The 14,109-nt window shown below is 33.3% G+C and overlaps 2 protein-coding genes across 2 annotated transcripts; both read right to left on the bottom strand.

The window, feature by feature from the left end:
• Window positions 1-752: 752 nt before the first annotated feature.
• LOC113378347 lies at window positions 753-9,163 on the bottom strand. The gene is made up of 6 exons (XM_026618884.1): window positions 9,124-9,163; window positions 2,847-3,086; window positions 2,544-2,774; window positions 1,371-1,932; window positions 1,179-1,297; window positions 753-1,079 (listed from the first exon to the last, which is right to left on the bottom strand). Exons 2-6 carry the CDS (start codon window positions 3,051-3,053, stop codon window positions 798-800), a joined length of 1,401 nt encoding a protein of 466 aa, XP_026474669.1. The 5' UTR covers window positions 3,054-3,086; window positions 9,124-9,163; the 3' UTR covers window positions 753-797.
• LOC113378345 (presequence protease, mitochondrial-like) lies at window positions 5,128-8,756 on the bottom strand. Its single transcript, XM_026618882.1, has 2 exons — window positions 8,620-8,756; window positions 5,128-8,443 (listed from the first exon to the last, which is right to left on the bottom strand). Exon 2 carries the CDS (start codon window positions 8,424-8,426, stop codon window positions 5,340-5,342), a length of 3,087 nt encoding a protein of 1,028 aa, XP_026474667.1. The 5' UTR covers window positions 8,427-8,443; window positions 8,620-8,756; the 3' UTR covers window positions 5,128-5,339.
• Window positions 9,164-14,109: the final 4,946 nt, after the last annotated feature.

Below are 14,109 nucleotides of genomic sequence, written 5' to 3'. Positions count from 1 at the left end.
TAATTAAAGTTAAAATTCATAAATCATAAAAAAAAAATAATTAGGAAAATACATTATTAAAATTTTTACATTAAAATTCGTATTGTATGATAGTATAATATTCCCATAATTTCATATTGTCAAAAAATATACCGACTATAAATCCGTTACAAAAGAAAAGTATCAATAATTATACTACTCTATTTATCCAAATATAAGTTCTATATTTACGAAGAAAAACGTTATACTTATATTAAAATTTGTACATCTGGTAATTTTAAAATTCAAATGCAAACTAAATACTTTTTTTATTAAAATTTATATTGTATCATAGAAAAATATACTCATAATTTGATTTTGTCAAAAAAAATATACCGACAATAATATCATTTCTTACGGGAAAAATATCAATACTTTTATTTGTCTAAATTTATGTTCTATATCTATGAAGGAAATCGTTAAATTTATTATATCAGCTAAAATTTATAAATCAAAAAAATTTAAAATTTAAAATTTAAATTAAAACAATACATTATTAAAATTTAGTTTAAAATTCATATAAATTATACCTCTTTGTTGATTTTGCCAAAAGATATATCGGCTATAAAACCGTTTTTACAGGCAAATTATCATTAATTATACTATTCTAACTATGTATCTTTAAGTTTTATAACTATGAAGGAATATAGCATGATAAAAAACGAGATCAAAAGTAATAAAATTGAATTATTGCACAATGTTTTTTTTTTGAATATTTGAGTTCAAACGTTTCCTAATTTTGTTCTATCCATGTTAAAATTTAAATATATCTCTGTTCGTCATAAATCTTTTTTAGAAGCTACTAAGCAAAAACATCTAGCAGATATCGCTTCGTTTGCAATTTTGATGAATTTAGCGTTTTCCACAACATTTGATTCGTTCAAACGTTCCACCTTATCGAGGAGCAACAAATTTTCGCAAACTGGTTGCATGCAAGCCTGGAGCACTAATAAAGCACCAGAAAGTAGTTTTATGTCTACTGGTTCGTCAATTCTTGATTGCCATAATCGTGTCATCTCATTAGAATGTTTTGCAAATTCATATTCCGACGTCCCATTAAACTATGAACAGATGATAAATTTTCATACAATACAATTGTCTTTTATAAGTGCATAGCAGAATACCTTTTTGTAATTATATTCTCTTAATTAAATATTCACCTCGAATAAATGCTTTATGGTATATCCTATCTCTACATCTGTCAAAAAATTCTGAAAGCAATTTTTACTTCCATTCTTCTTTGTAGCTTTACGCTTGTTCTTCACCAATAATAAATTTTCTGAAATATTTTCAATTGTCTTCACATTAAAAATTCCCCAAAGCTCATGTAAGTAAATTTTACTTTATAATACCTTTTTTAACATAAAGTTCAAGTATAGATCGACTAAGTAATCTGAACGATCTCGCTTCTAATTCAAAGCCATCAAAACTTTCCCAAACACCGGGCCTCTGCTGGCATGCCAGTCTTAAGAATGGTCTTCTGAAATACTTTGCACATCTAGCACTTTCAAACTTTTGCTTTAAGATTTTCGAAGATGGAAAATTCTGAAAAATCTCAGCACCGTCAATATTTTTAAACTGCATCCTATGATAGCAACAAGGCATTACTACTAATTTCTTCAAGAAACTACTTGAATTGAAGATGTCAATTGCTGAGGCAACTAGATCACCACAGGTGTGGAGACCGACCATGCAAACTCCATTAGTCAGATCCCATCCAGTATTTTTGAGATACTCATTAATTGCACTGCAAGACTTCGGTGTAACACGGTGTTGGACATATAAAACTTTATCCAATGATTTTGGAAACCATTTCATTTGCCGCGCTTTCGCCGATCGGATGTTAGTTTCATCTGCCTCTATACCCAAAACATGAAATCCACATTTTTCATGAAGAAACTGACTAAGATAGCCCTGAGATCAAATTCCTAATTACTATGTTATTTAAACCATACAAACCACTGATATATGAAACAAAAATACCTAAATCTAAACAGCAAGCATGCAATTATTTATCAAGCTGATTGGCGCCAACATGAAGCTATATGAATTAAATCGAAACTTTGTACTTAAAAAATCTTTGAAGCAAATCCTGACCAGAAGTATGATCTAATTAAAATGAAATAAACATTAAAAATAAAATCGCGAATACAAGAAATAAATTTAACGACATTTTTATTCAAAAAGCGATGCAACAACTATACCATAACCATTTACAACTGTTAAAACATATCTTCAATAACAATTAAGAGCAATACTTTTTTCGTTTTGCAACTGTTTTTCAAATTTAAGCTGTTTGATACATTATTAAACAACGACAGAAAGAAAAACAAAGCAGATAAAAATATAAATAAAAAATACCCTAAAAAGCTAACATTTTCTTTCTTGATCTTGAGATTTTGATTTTGAGAGCAGCCAGAAGATTTCAAATTTAGAACCGACCAGATGATTATAATGCTATATAAATGTGATTGTAGCTGATGTTAAAAAAGAAGCATAAATACAATTTATTCAGAAAATTTTACCAGGCCTGATCCTACGTCGACTATAACATTGACATCATCGCAGTATTGTTCAATCTGTTTTACTAAATTAAGCACTTCGTGTTGTTTCTTTTTGGACATACCAGTAGCGTGACGTCCTAAATCATCCTGAAGGTTTTTGTGATTTGAACTTATACATTCTGTATAAGAAAATCTTGGTTTTAATGCATTTAATTCTTTAAAGAACTGTTTAAGACTTGAGGGCCACGTTTCCTAAAATAATGCACAAAATTCATTTTAAGAAACGTGAACTTAACGCCAAAAAATCATTTTAAATAAACTTACATTTATTTCTCCAGCAGGCATATGGCAGAGTTCATCATAAGTCATATTATTAAAACACATTTTCCACTCAATTGGAAAATGTTCAAGAACATTTTTCACGAGTAATTCTGTATTGGAAAAGTTATACAGCCACTCAAAATCGCTAAGAAAGTTTATGCATGACTCGAAATAGCATTCAGATGTAGAAAAATTTTCGGATAAAGCCATTTAAAAAAGTATTTGTCACTTATAATGCATTAACTGAAAATAAAAATGTGAATTTTTGATTATATTGTCACTTTTTAACTAAATGCCATTCGTGACAGATATATTTTTCAAATTATGTTGGGGATGAAACAAGCATCCACATTAGTACACTAAACGTTCAGCATGTATCTATAAATTCGTAACAACAATAGTTTACCTTATATATACATATCATGATTTGTAATAAAAATAAAAAAAGCATATAAACATACTGTCAAAGCAAATTAATACTGCCAATATATAAGTACATACAACTAAGTAATAGTTCAATTAAGATGAAATTGATCATTTTGCTTTGCATAAGTTAATAAATAAATTGCAATTTAACAAATGCAATGCACAATCCATGCAGCTAAACCAAAATAACTTTTATAAACCTTGGTACAAATTTTGAATACGTGATACGTTTATTTATTCTAATTATTCTTTAAATTTTCAATAGTCTGACAGAGTTTTGTCATCGCTAATTATTTAACTGATCCAAAATTGCACCCCAAAATTGATTTTAAGAATATAAAAGTCAATTCATAAAACTCTATAAAGACTAGCGTTGAATAGTTTAAGACGATGATCGGCCAAGCCGTTTCTTTATAATTAACATAAGTAAAAAAAAATTGTCATAGTTTTCGCCAAAATTCCTGATTTAAAAATTTCAAAAACTGTTCCAAACTGTTGATATTGGAAATGTAGTGATAAGTTTTTTGGTCGTTTTTTTGCACTTAATTGTTGAAAAAAATTATTTGATAATTCTAATGAATCTTTATGTATAGTAGTGTAATGACGAACTTCCTGAAATATTGCAGGCCTACGAGGAGCAATTATAAAAATTAATTCAATAAATATTGCAATAATAAACATCGTTCATGAAATAAATAGTCTAAAATATAAGTGAAACAATTTTAAAAGGTGTTTTTTCGATATCAAATTTTAGTTCTTATTGATGACGTCGATTACTTACACATATCGCGAAAGTTAATGTTTGTCAAAGTATGTACTTCCTTGATAACTTTGTCAGAAACTAGTGGGGCGCATGGCATCGTGCCTTAAGGCAAATTGCTGGAACTTCCCGTATCAAACAATATCAAACTTCGTATGGAAATAGCGTAGAAAAAATTTTGAAAATTAAAAAAAAATGTTTTAGGTATAACTTAGCGACAAATGAATGAGTTTTATTCATTCATTTGTTCGCTAAATTGCATCTAAAAAACATTTTTAAAATATTTGAAAATTTTTCCATGCTATTTCCATACAAAACTTTGATTGAATTGCGCTCTATCTAAACTTTAATATTAAGAGCTAAAACTTTCAGAGAATTGTTTTTTATCAATTTGGAACCATTTGAGCCCCTGGGAGCAAGAAAATTCGAAAATGATCATATTAAGGACCACCCTAATATATATATATATATATATATATATATATATATATATATATATATATATATATATTAAAGCGGGTCGATTTTAAGGTCACTTAGACACATAAGATTTTCAGATTCTAGGGACCAAAATAAGATGCTTTGATAGAGAAACCATACCACTAAAGTGAATTCTGATATCCCGTGCATTGACCCAAACATAAGGGTTGAATTTTGAAAAACCTTTCAGAGGGGAACCCAGCGGTTGAAACAGGGGCATAGGTGGATCGGCCTTCCAAAGTTAGTGGTGGTCGGCCATACATTTGAAAGCAATTAGGGCACTCTAAATGGGTCAAAACGGAATATTTCAAATTTCAACCCTTATTTTTGGGTCAATGCACGGGACATCAGAATTCATTTTAAAAGTATGGTTTCTTCAGCAAAGTATCTTATTTTGTTTCCTAGTATCCAAAAATCATATGTGCCTATGCGACTTTTTTTACCCATACAAATCGACCCGCTATATGTATATACATATCTCTATATATATTTCGGTGCACACATCAAGTAAATTTTGTTATTCCTAGATTCTTCCACAAATTATGATATTATTAAATGTATGTATATATAAAAAAATTAAAATTCATAATTGTTTTTTATTTAAAAAAGTTGTTCTTGCTATATCTATAAATATAATAATTCCATACATATCTTTATAGTACAGTAATACATCGGTAAACAATAAATCAGTAAAAACGTAACATTGTGAGTATTATATACATATATTGTATATATAATTTTTGACCACTAACAAAACTCCATAAAGGTTAACAATATAATTTATAACATCAGAGTCTTAGACTTTGGCATTAATAACAACACTCTAATATCTAGTTTCCTTCCTGCTCTACCACTACCCAAATCTCGTCTTCATGTTTTTCCAACTCTGATTTGGGTCCCAGGATAGTTTTGGTAGACTGCCTGTTACCAAGTGTGAAATATTTCACACAAACATCCATCATATCATCTTTGGTTACCCGAAGAATACTAGATCTATGGTTCTGGAAAATCTCCTGGGTGACACCGTGAGCAAACAAATCATATCCTTTGAGTCCCTCAGCGATCGGCGCATCGATAGTTTGTAAAACTCCCAGTTTCGCTTCAAACAATACTTGATCATCTAAGAGATTTGCATTTTTCTTGAACCAATCACCTGACTCGTCAAACACATCTAATGTTTTCCTAGAGTTGGGATCTCTGTAGCTGTAGAAGTTCATGATTCCGTCAGCTGATACCTTAAGGCCTGAGCCGTAAGCGCCATTTTGTTCCCTTACTATGTGATGTAAGTACTTGGAGCTCAAAAACTTGGCCAATACTTGTAACTTTGGATAATCTGGATCTGTGTAAGGAACAGCAGATATAGATTTAGCGCAGAAATTTACAGGAATGTTCAATACATTATGCTTGCACTTCACAAGTGGCTCCGATGATACTTTTGATGAATTCCACACATGACTCATATTCTTATCTTCTGTACATCTAGTGTTTTCTAAGAAACATTTTGCATGTTCAAAGATCTGAGAATCATTTTTAAAATCTATGTTCAATGAACATCTCATTCTATCACGAGTCAATAATTTAGTAGCCATTTCTTTGAAGGTTTGTAAAATTTCACTTGGTTTGTTATTCGCAACATACTTCTTCATAAAATCTATATGTTGAAGCCCTGATAGACTTTCTTTCAAAGCAGAGGACTCCTGAAGTAATCCACTCGAGCACATGATAGCATACAAATGTCCAGATTGAGCAATACCGACAGATAAATTAGATAAGTAATTCTCTAATAACATTGTTAATCTTGACTCATCGTTAAATAGAGGACCATCAAATATTTCATTCCATAAGTACATCATATCTTTACTGTTATCATTTAAGCAAAAACTGCTCAATATGAGTCCTAGTTCATATTTATTAAAGTCATTCAAATTTTCTGATAAATGTGTAGATACACTTAAGCCAGACGTTTTCATATTAACTAGTTGATCAAATGATCTAAAATCATGATTCTGAGTACCAAATTTAGTCAACATTGAATTAAATAATGGTAAGAGCATTGTTTCGCTATGATTCAAATGTGATGCGCTTAAAATAGACCTGAAATAAACTATGCCATTGGTAGCGGCATGGCATATGTTGAAAGGAACACCCCTTATTTCCTTAACCTTAATATCTGATCTCTTAACTTCAAGAGGAATATCATTCAGCTTAAGACAGGGTAACATATCAACGTTTGCTTTAGTTTTTTGTAATACTTCAAGTTGTTTGTTCTCTTCGTATATTCTATTTTTATCTTCCTCAGATAAAACATTAACCTTAGAAAGTAATAATTCATGTTCAGCTTCAATCAATTTTTTTTCATAATCTGTATCTGGAGTCATTGTCAGAGTAAGTTTATGGTTATTGTTTTTGAAATAATTCTCTACTCGCTTTTGCAAATAAGTAGGGTCTTTAAGATTTTCCTTAAGACTCTTAACAAGATTGTTCATTTGTAAGCTCATCATGATATTACCGTTGTGATTCCACAGTGGTACTAGTCCAAAAAGTAAGTTTAAGCCAAATTTTGTGCTTTGATGTTTTATGTTTAGTTCTATTCGATGCAACACAGATTTGATATGGTTTGCATCAAAACCTTTAGCAATAACTTCATCAATCGTTTCATTGTAGATCTTATCAAATTTATCAAAATCTTCTTTTGCAATGTTTTGCAAACCTATTACAAACATTGTATCTCTCAATTGACTCTCATATCCTGTGGTACCATTATATCCACCTGAAATATTGGGTTCAATTAAGCTCTTGTAGAAATATGAATTGGGGCCTACAATCATCAATTCAGTGATGAATTGCAATAAAAATGTTTCATATATATTTGTTATGTCTGACATAAGATAGCCAATTGCTATTTGATTTTGCTTTTCGAACGGTGCCCCCATATTATCATATCTGCATGTTACATGATGACTTTGTGGAGAAGTCCATCGTTTTTGATTAGGTATTATGCTGTAACTAGCATCAACAGGATCAAATTTGGAAACATAATCATCTACAAATGCCAACGATTTAGTTAGAGAAAAATTTCCATAGCTATATATTTTAGCATTACTTGGATGGTAATATTTGTGATGAAAATTAACTAAATCTGTATGTGTCAATTTTGGTATTTGCAGAGGGTGTCCTCCACTTACATATCTGTAAGTATGATCTGGTAATATCGTATTTAAAAATGTTTGAGAAAATATAGCTGAATTATCTGCAAAAACACCTTTCATTTCATTATAAACAACGCCTTTGATGGAGTAATCAGACTTTTTATCATCTAAATTCTTTTGCTCAAGTCTCCAGCCTTCTTGCAAAAAATCTAAATGAGACAGGTTAGGATGAAAAACAGCATCCATATAAATAGCTTGTAGATTTCTATAATCCACTTCATTCACTGTTGAAAAAGGATAGAAGGTGAAATCGGGGCCAGTCATGGCATTCATAAAATTACTAATAGATCTATTCAACATGTTGAAGAACGGGTCTCGTACTGGGTATTTTTTCGAGCCACAGAGAACTGTGTGTTCCAAAATATGAGGAAGGCCTGTGGAATCAAATGGAGTAGTGCGAAAGTTGATTGAGAATACATTGTTAGGGTCCGGCCTATTTATGTGCAAATATTCTGTGCGTGTTTTTTCATGTACAAGCCTATAAGCTGTCAAATTAAATTCAGGAACCTTCTGTATGTCCTCGCATTTGAAGCCATGATAGACACTACCGACTCTGATATCATCGGTGTCTAATTCTTGTTTGGCAAATATAACTCTGGGTTTTATGGTATTTGTGACATCTGTTGAATATTTTTTAGAATGTAATCCCAGTTTAAGCAAGTTTTTCTTGTTCAACACGTTAAAAGTATCAAAAGCCTTAGAATACATCTTGAACAGTTTTCAGGCTGAAAAGTTAATGTTAAAATTTAATAATTTATTATTTTGTTATAGTTTTAAATTCACTTTCACATAATAATTGGACGAGTATAACTATTAGTTTTTGTAGGAAAGGATTATTACAAAGTTATAGGTTAGGAACATTTAGCATAAAATAATATTGTAAATACAATATAATACTTACATATTACTTATTTTCAACACAATAATTAGTCAATGAACATTGCTCACTAAATTTATAATGTTTAGAACTTTTTTATGAATAATTTTGGTAACAAAATATATTACACAATGTATTAGTGGATTTCGGGACCGAATTCTGCACGGTTTTTGATCTAAAACATTTGACGAACGATTGGAATAAATACACAATGTGTTCGGTAATTAGCAATTTTTATAAAATTGCTTTCAAATTAACACTTTAAATAATCATTAAATCATCACTTATAATTACGCCGCGTGGTAAACTATATGTTTTATCTCAACATCAATAATGTTATACAAATTTAATACAAATTTTAATATAACAATTTCAACACTGAACAACTTAACACGAGTCGATTAATACAGAATGTATAAAACAAAAGAATACAGCATGCCTAATATTCTTAATTTTTTTATCTGTATTTATGATTTTAATAGAAAATCATCAACAGATAAGTTTTATTTGAATATCATTTAAACAAACCTGAATTTATTACGTTTGTCACTGATGGTTTGGGCCTGTTTGAATTCAATTTTTACTATTTTATTTATTACATTGCTTTCGGTGTTTGAAGGCTTTTGTATTGGACAGTTTTACGTGGTTTTACGCTACGTGCAAACATTAATATATCAGAGCTAGTAGAGCTATTACCTATTCCCATGTAAAATAAAATAAGTTTTATTTAATTTCCCCTGATTCTGCGGCAAAATAGTACGTATAATTTAAGAAATAATTTATAGAAATAACTTTAATAAACATGCAATGACATAAAAAACTAGTGGGGTGGGTGGCATCGTGCCTTAAGGCAAATTGCTGGAACTTCCCGTACCGTAACGAAATGTTCGAGGAATACTGAATGTTTTCAAATAGATTATTATAAATATTGTAACATTGTCTAATATTTATAAGAATTATATAAACTGAATTGCAATGTTGAAATTATTTGTTTAAAGTATATTAGAACTATAGTCAGAATTAAAAATAAAATCTGAATTATTTTCGATATACAAAAAATTAAAAAAAAAAAAAAAAAAATTGAGACAAAAATGTTTTTTTTCCAAAATCAATTACTTTGTTAAGACAAGCAGAAAGTTCTTTGAATCATTCAAATCGGACGCTTAGTTCTCTCAAAAACTGCCATTTTTTACATATTTCGCTCCGTATTTTCAAAATGGCTGGGCCTGCCTTTGCCAAAAAACTAATAAACACTTCTCCCAATCATTACTAATTGAATGTTTTTTAGATCATTCAAATCGGATACTCCGTTCTCTCAAAAAGTCGATTTCTATTTTCTGCACTCTTTGCTCCGTATCCCCGAAACGGCTGGACCTGCATTTGCCAAAAACTAATCAGCTCTTTTCCCTATCGATAGGAATCGAATGTTTTTTTAACCATTCAAATCGGTTGATCCGTGCGCCCGAAAACGTGACTGGAAATTTTTATCCATATATATACACACACACACACACACATCGAAATGTTTTTTGAATTATTGAAATCGGTTGATTCCTGTTCCCGAAATCGTCTACGAAAATTTGTATCCGCACACACACACACGCACACACTTACACACACACACATACATACATTTCTTCTAAGGTATGTTAAAATATTCAGAAATCTTTAAAACGTAAAGATTTATAAAAAAATTCATTTTCGATTTTTTTGCGATTACTATAACCTATACTACGGGAAGTTGAATGAAAATAATAGTTGTAGCTGATAGCATAGATAAATAAACATAAAATTACCATAAAAATGGCCGTTAAAGATTTGTTTTTTCAGTGAATGTCATTAGATTTTTGTGTAAAGTATAAAGTCTGGAATTCACCCGATATCGATTTAAAATCGTGCTTTTCTAAAAGCAATCGGGTGTAATTCTCCCAAGATATTTAATATCTTGTCAAAATTATAAGGTGAACGTGCCTTCTGCTGACTCCTCTTTCCAAACACCGGATTGGTGTTGCTAATGGTTAGAGGATAAGCCACATTAGCAAGTGAATTTTTCTAAATTTAAATTTTTCTAAGTCTTTAGATTAACTTTATTAAAATCAGTGCTGTGCATATTGAAGAATACAAGAATATTCCCAGGCAGGCGCCTGGGAAGAAATTAAAAATAATGAAAATGGAAGTATTAACGAGCGAGACCCTGAAAAACAAATACAATGCACTATCTGATCGGACTGACATGGACACGGACAGGGAGCTTGAGGAATATAAGAAGGTCAAACGGCGGAAGAAAGCCAAAAACAAGGAGGTCGAGAAAATTGATGTCGGGTCACAGCCATCCACTTCAGGCGTACAGGCAGCACCATCGAAGAAAATAGACATGAAGCAAGAGAAAATTCCGCCTATCATTGTAAAAGCTGAAATAGAGTTGAAAACCATCCGCTATATCCGGGATACAACGAAGATCAATTTCAGGTACCAGTTCCTAAAAATAATTTACACAAATTTTATACCGATTCAATTACTGACCACGAGCAATTAAAAAACATATTGCGAGAATGCAATTACCCCTTCTACACCTACTCCTTGAAGCAAAATCTGGGAAAAAAAATAACAATTACGGGACTCCATCCATCTATAACTGAGGCAGAAGTTCGCGAAGAACTGCAACAGAAAGGAGCTAAAATAAAACAAGTGGTGCAAGTAATACGAAAACAGTCGGACGGTAGTCAACATAAACTACCAATATACATAATTTTAGTCGACAAAGACCAGGATATGGCGGAGCTGAAGCGGATAACCAATATTGGTGGACACATCTTCTCCTGGGAGACCTACAGACCACAGAACAGAGCGTTGCAGTGCCACAAATGCTTGAACTTCGGCCATACATCGTACACCTGCGACCTAAAGTACAGGTGTATAAAGTGCCTTAATGTGCACGCACCAGGTGCGTGCCAGAAACTGCCAACTGAGGCACCGATGTGTGTGAACTGTGGCAACGAACACCCGGCAAACTACTCAAAGTGCAGTGCGCTTCTCAACTACAAGAAGAAAAAGGAAAGTGATGCTCTCAGGAGAAGACAAATATACAGACCAGCACCAACACCAGTGCCGCTGACGAGGAGTTTTTCTTCAGCATTAAATAACACCAATGTTGGCCCAAATGCAAAATCAGCGTTTCCTCAACTCCCTGTTCCAAGGTCATCATTTCGAAACATGATCCAGTCCTCACCTTTACCGGCTGAGCCTACACCATCAACATCACCGATCCGGCCTGCATCATCATCATCACAGATCCGGCATGAACTATCACAATCACCAGCCCGGCCTGCCTGCAGCCAGTCCGATCCAGATTTCAATACACCAGAGGGACTTTTTGCTGCTATGGGCGAGATCAGGATGCTGTTTGCAGATCCCCAGGTAAAACAAATTTTTAGTGAGCTTTACAAACTGACAAAATCACTAAACACCAACATGACATATAACGAAAAATACACAACAATACTTAACTTTTTAACAGCATCTCCATAAACCAAACGCGCGACTTACACATAATGCACTTTAACTCTAACGGACTTAAAAACAACGTGGACGAACTGAGACAGACGATAACAAAATACGATTTGGACATAGTACTGATCAACGAGACACACTTAAAACCTACGGACAGACTCTATATCAACAATTACAAAGTTTACAGGAACGACAGACAGACGGTAGCACGCGGATGGGGAGGCACTGCGATCTTGATCAAGTCTAACATCAGACACGAGCAAGTGCCAAACCTGACAGCGGGCGGTTCTGAAATAACAGCTATTAATGTATACAAGAGAGGTCAAAAAGTAACCATAATATCGATTTACATCCCGGCAAGCGGACTAGAACATGCGGACTTACAAAGACTACTGGACTCGAACAGATTTGTACTTATGGCAGGAGACTTTAACGCACAACATACATCTTGGAACTGTAACTTTAACAACGCGAACGGAAACAGACTTTACGAATACCTGACTGAACACAACACCACAGACGCACAACTACACTATCCTGACACGCCGACCAGATACGCCACCGTACAGACACACCATCACAGCACGATCGATTTGGCATTGACAAAAAATCTACACGTAACATCCGAACCCATAACAAGAACACTTTTTAACTCCGACCATAATCCAGTTTTCATGACCATTTCAGACAGACTAGACGTCGACCAGACTCCCAAACGCAAATTTTTAGATTACACCAGAGCCAACTGGCCAATTTTCAGAGACATCATCACAGACAACACACGACACACAATGCCAATCGATACCAACGCAGACATTGAGGAGGCTGTAACACACCTTACACTGACAATCACAGACGCCGTACAACAGACTATACCGACACTAGACTCAAGAACAACACCAGACAACGACTTGCCAGAACACATTTTATTGAAAATACAACTTAAAAATCACACAAAGAAACTGTGGCAGCGTACCGGTGACAGACTACTCAAGGAACATGTGAACAGACTGACCAAAATTATTTCCAATGATATACGTGACCACCGAAACAACACTTGGACCAAAAGACTCGAGAACTTAAATACTGACCCACACAAAATCTGGCAGACAGCAAAAAGACTGACGCAGAAACCAACATCCATACCTCCACTCAAATTAACAGACAACAATTACGCAACGACACCAGCAGACAAGGCGGAAATATTGGCAAAAAACTTTGAGAACATCCATAAACAAAATGCCAATATGTCAAACGCAGACCTGAAACAAGACGTACACGAGACAATTCAAAACTTCACTGACCTCCACAGGGACAAAAACTTACGAATAGACCCTGCCACAGTTTCCGAAATAAAGACAATAGTTAAAAAATTACCGAACAGGAAAGCACCAGGACCGGACGGACTACAAAACATAATACTTAAACAACTGCCGACGAACGCCTACATTTTACTTACGCGCATAATAAATAGACTAATGACAAAAGGCTGCTTCCCCGCTTCTTGGAAAACCTCCATCATATTTCCAATAGTGAAGCCAAGGAAACAGCCAGACATGCCACAGAACTACAGACCGATCAGCCTCCTCAACACAATGAGTAAGGTAGCCGAAAAGGTACTACTCAAAAGACTTAACAAACACATAAGACACAACAAAATTATACCTGACACACAATACGGATTCAAAGAACGACACTCTACACTACACCCACTGACAAAACTCATAGAAAATACAGTACTCAACTTCAACAGACGAAACCATACCGGATTGGTGTTACTCGACTTTGAGAAGGCGTTTGACACCATCTGGATGGACGGACTTGTACATAAACTTATCCAACTCAACTTTCCACTGTACATAACGAGAACTTTACACTCATACCTCTCAGACCGTAACTTCACTGTACAAGTAGACAACGGACTTTCGACGGTTAAACAAGTGACGGCGGGAGTACCGCAGGGCTCGATCCTGGGACCGTCCTTGTTTAACGTCTACATTCACG

Source organism: Ctenocephalides felis, unplaced genomic scaffold (assembly GCF_003426905.1).
Source record: "Ctenocephalides felis isolate EL2017-DRISC unplaced genomic scaffold, ASM342690v1 CF-g0.4_SCAFFOLD_01886, whole genome shotgun sequence".
Lineage (NCBI taxonomy): Eukaryota > Metazoa > Arthropoda > Insecta > Siphonaptera > Pulicidae > Ctenocephalides > Ctenocephalides felis.
Note: the sequence above shows the minus strand (reverse complement) of the source record. Positions and strands in the feature narration are given on the sequence as shown.

Coding starts and splice junctions, on each gene's coding strand:
- LOC113378347 (XM_026618884.1), bottom strand. CDS start 3,053: ATGGCTTTATCCGAAAATTTTTCTACATCTGAATGCTATTTCGAGTCA. Junction 2,775..2,846: donor TGCCTGCTGGAGAAATAAAT/GTAAGTTTATTT, acceptor GCATTATTTTAG/GAAACGTGGCCCTCAAGTCT. Junction 1,080..1,178: donor CCATAAAGCATTTATTCGAG/GTGAATATTTAA, acceptor ATCTGTTCATAG/TTTAATGGGACGTCGGAATA.
- LOC113378345 (XM_026618882.1), bottom strand. CDS start 8,426: ATGTATTCTAAGGCTTTTGATACTTTTAACGTGTTGAACAAGAAAAAC.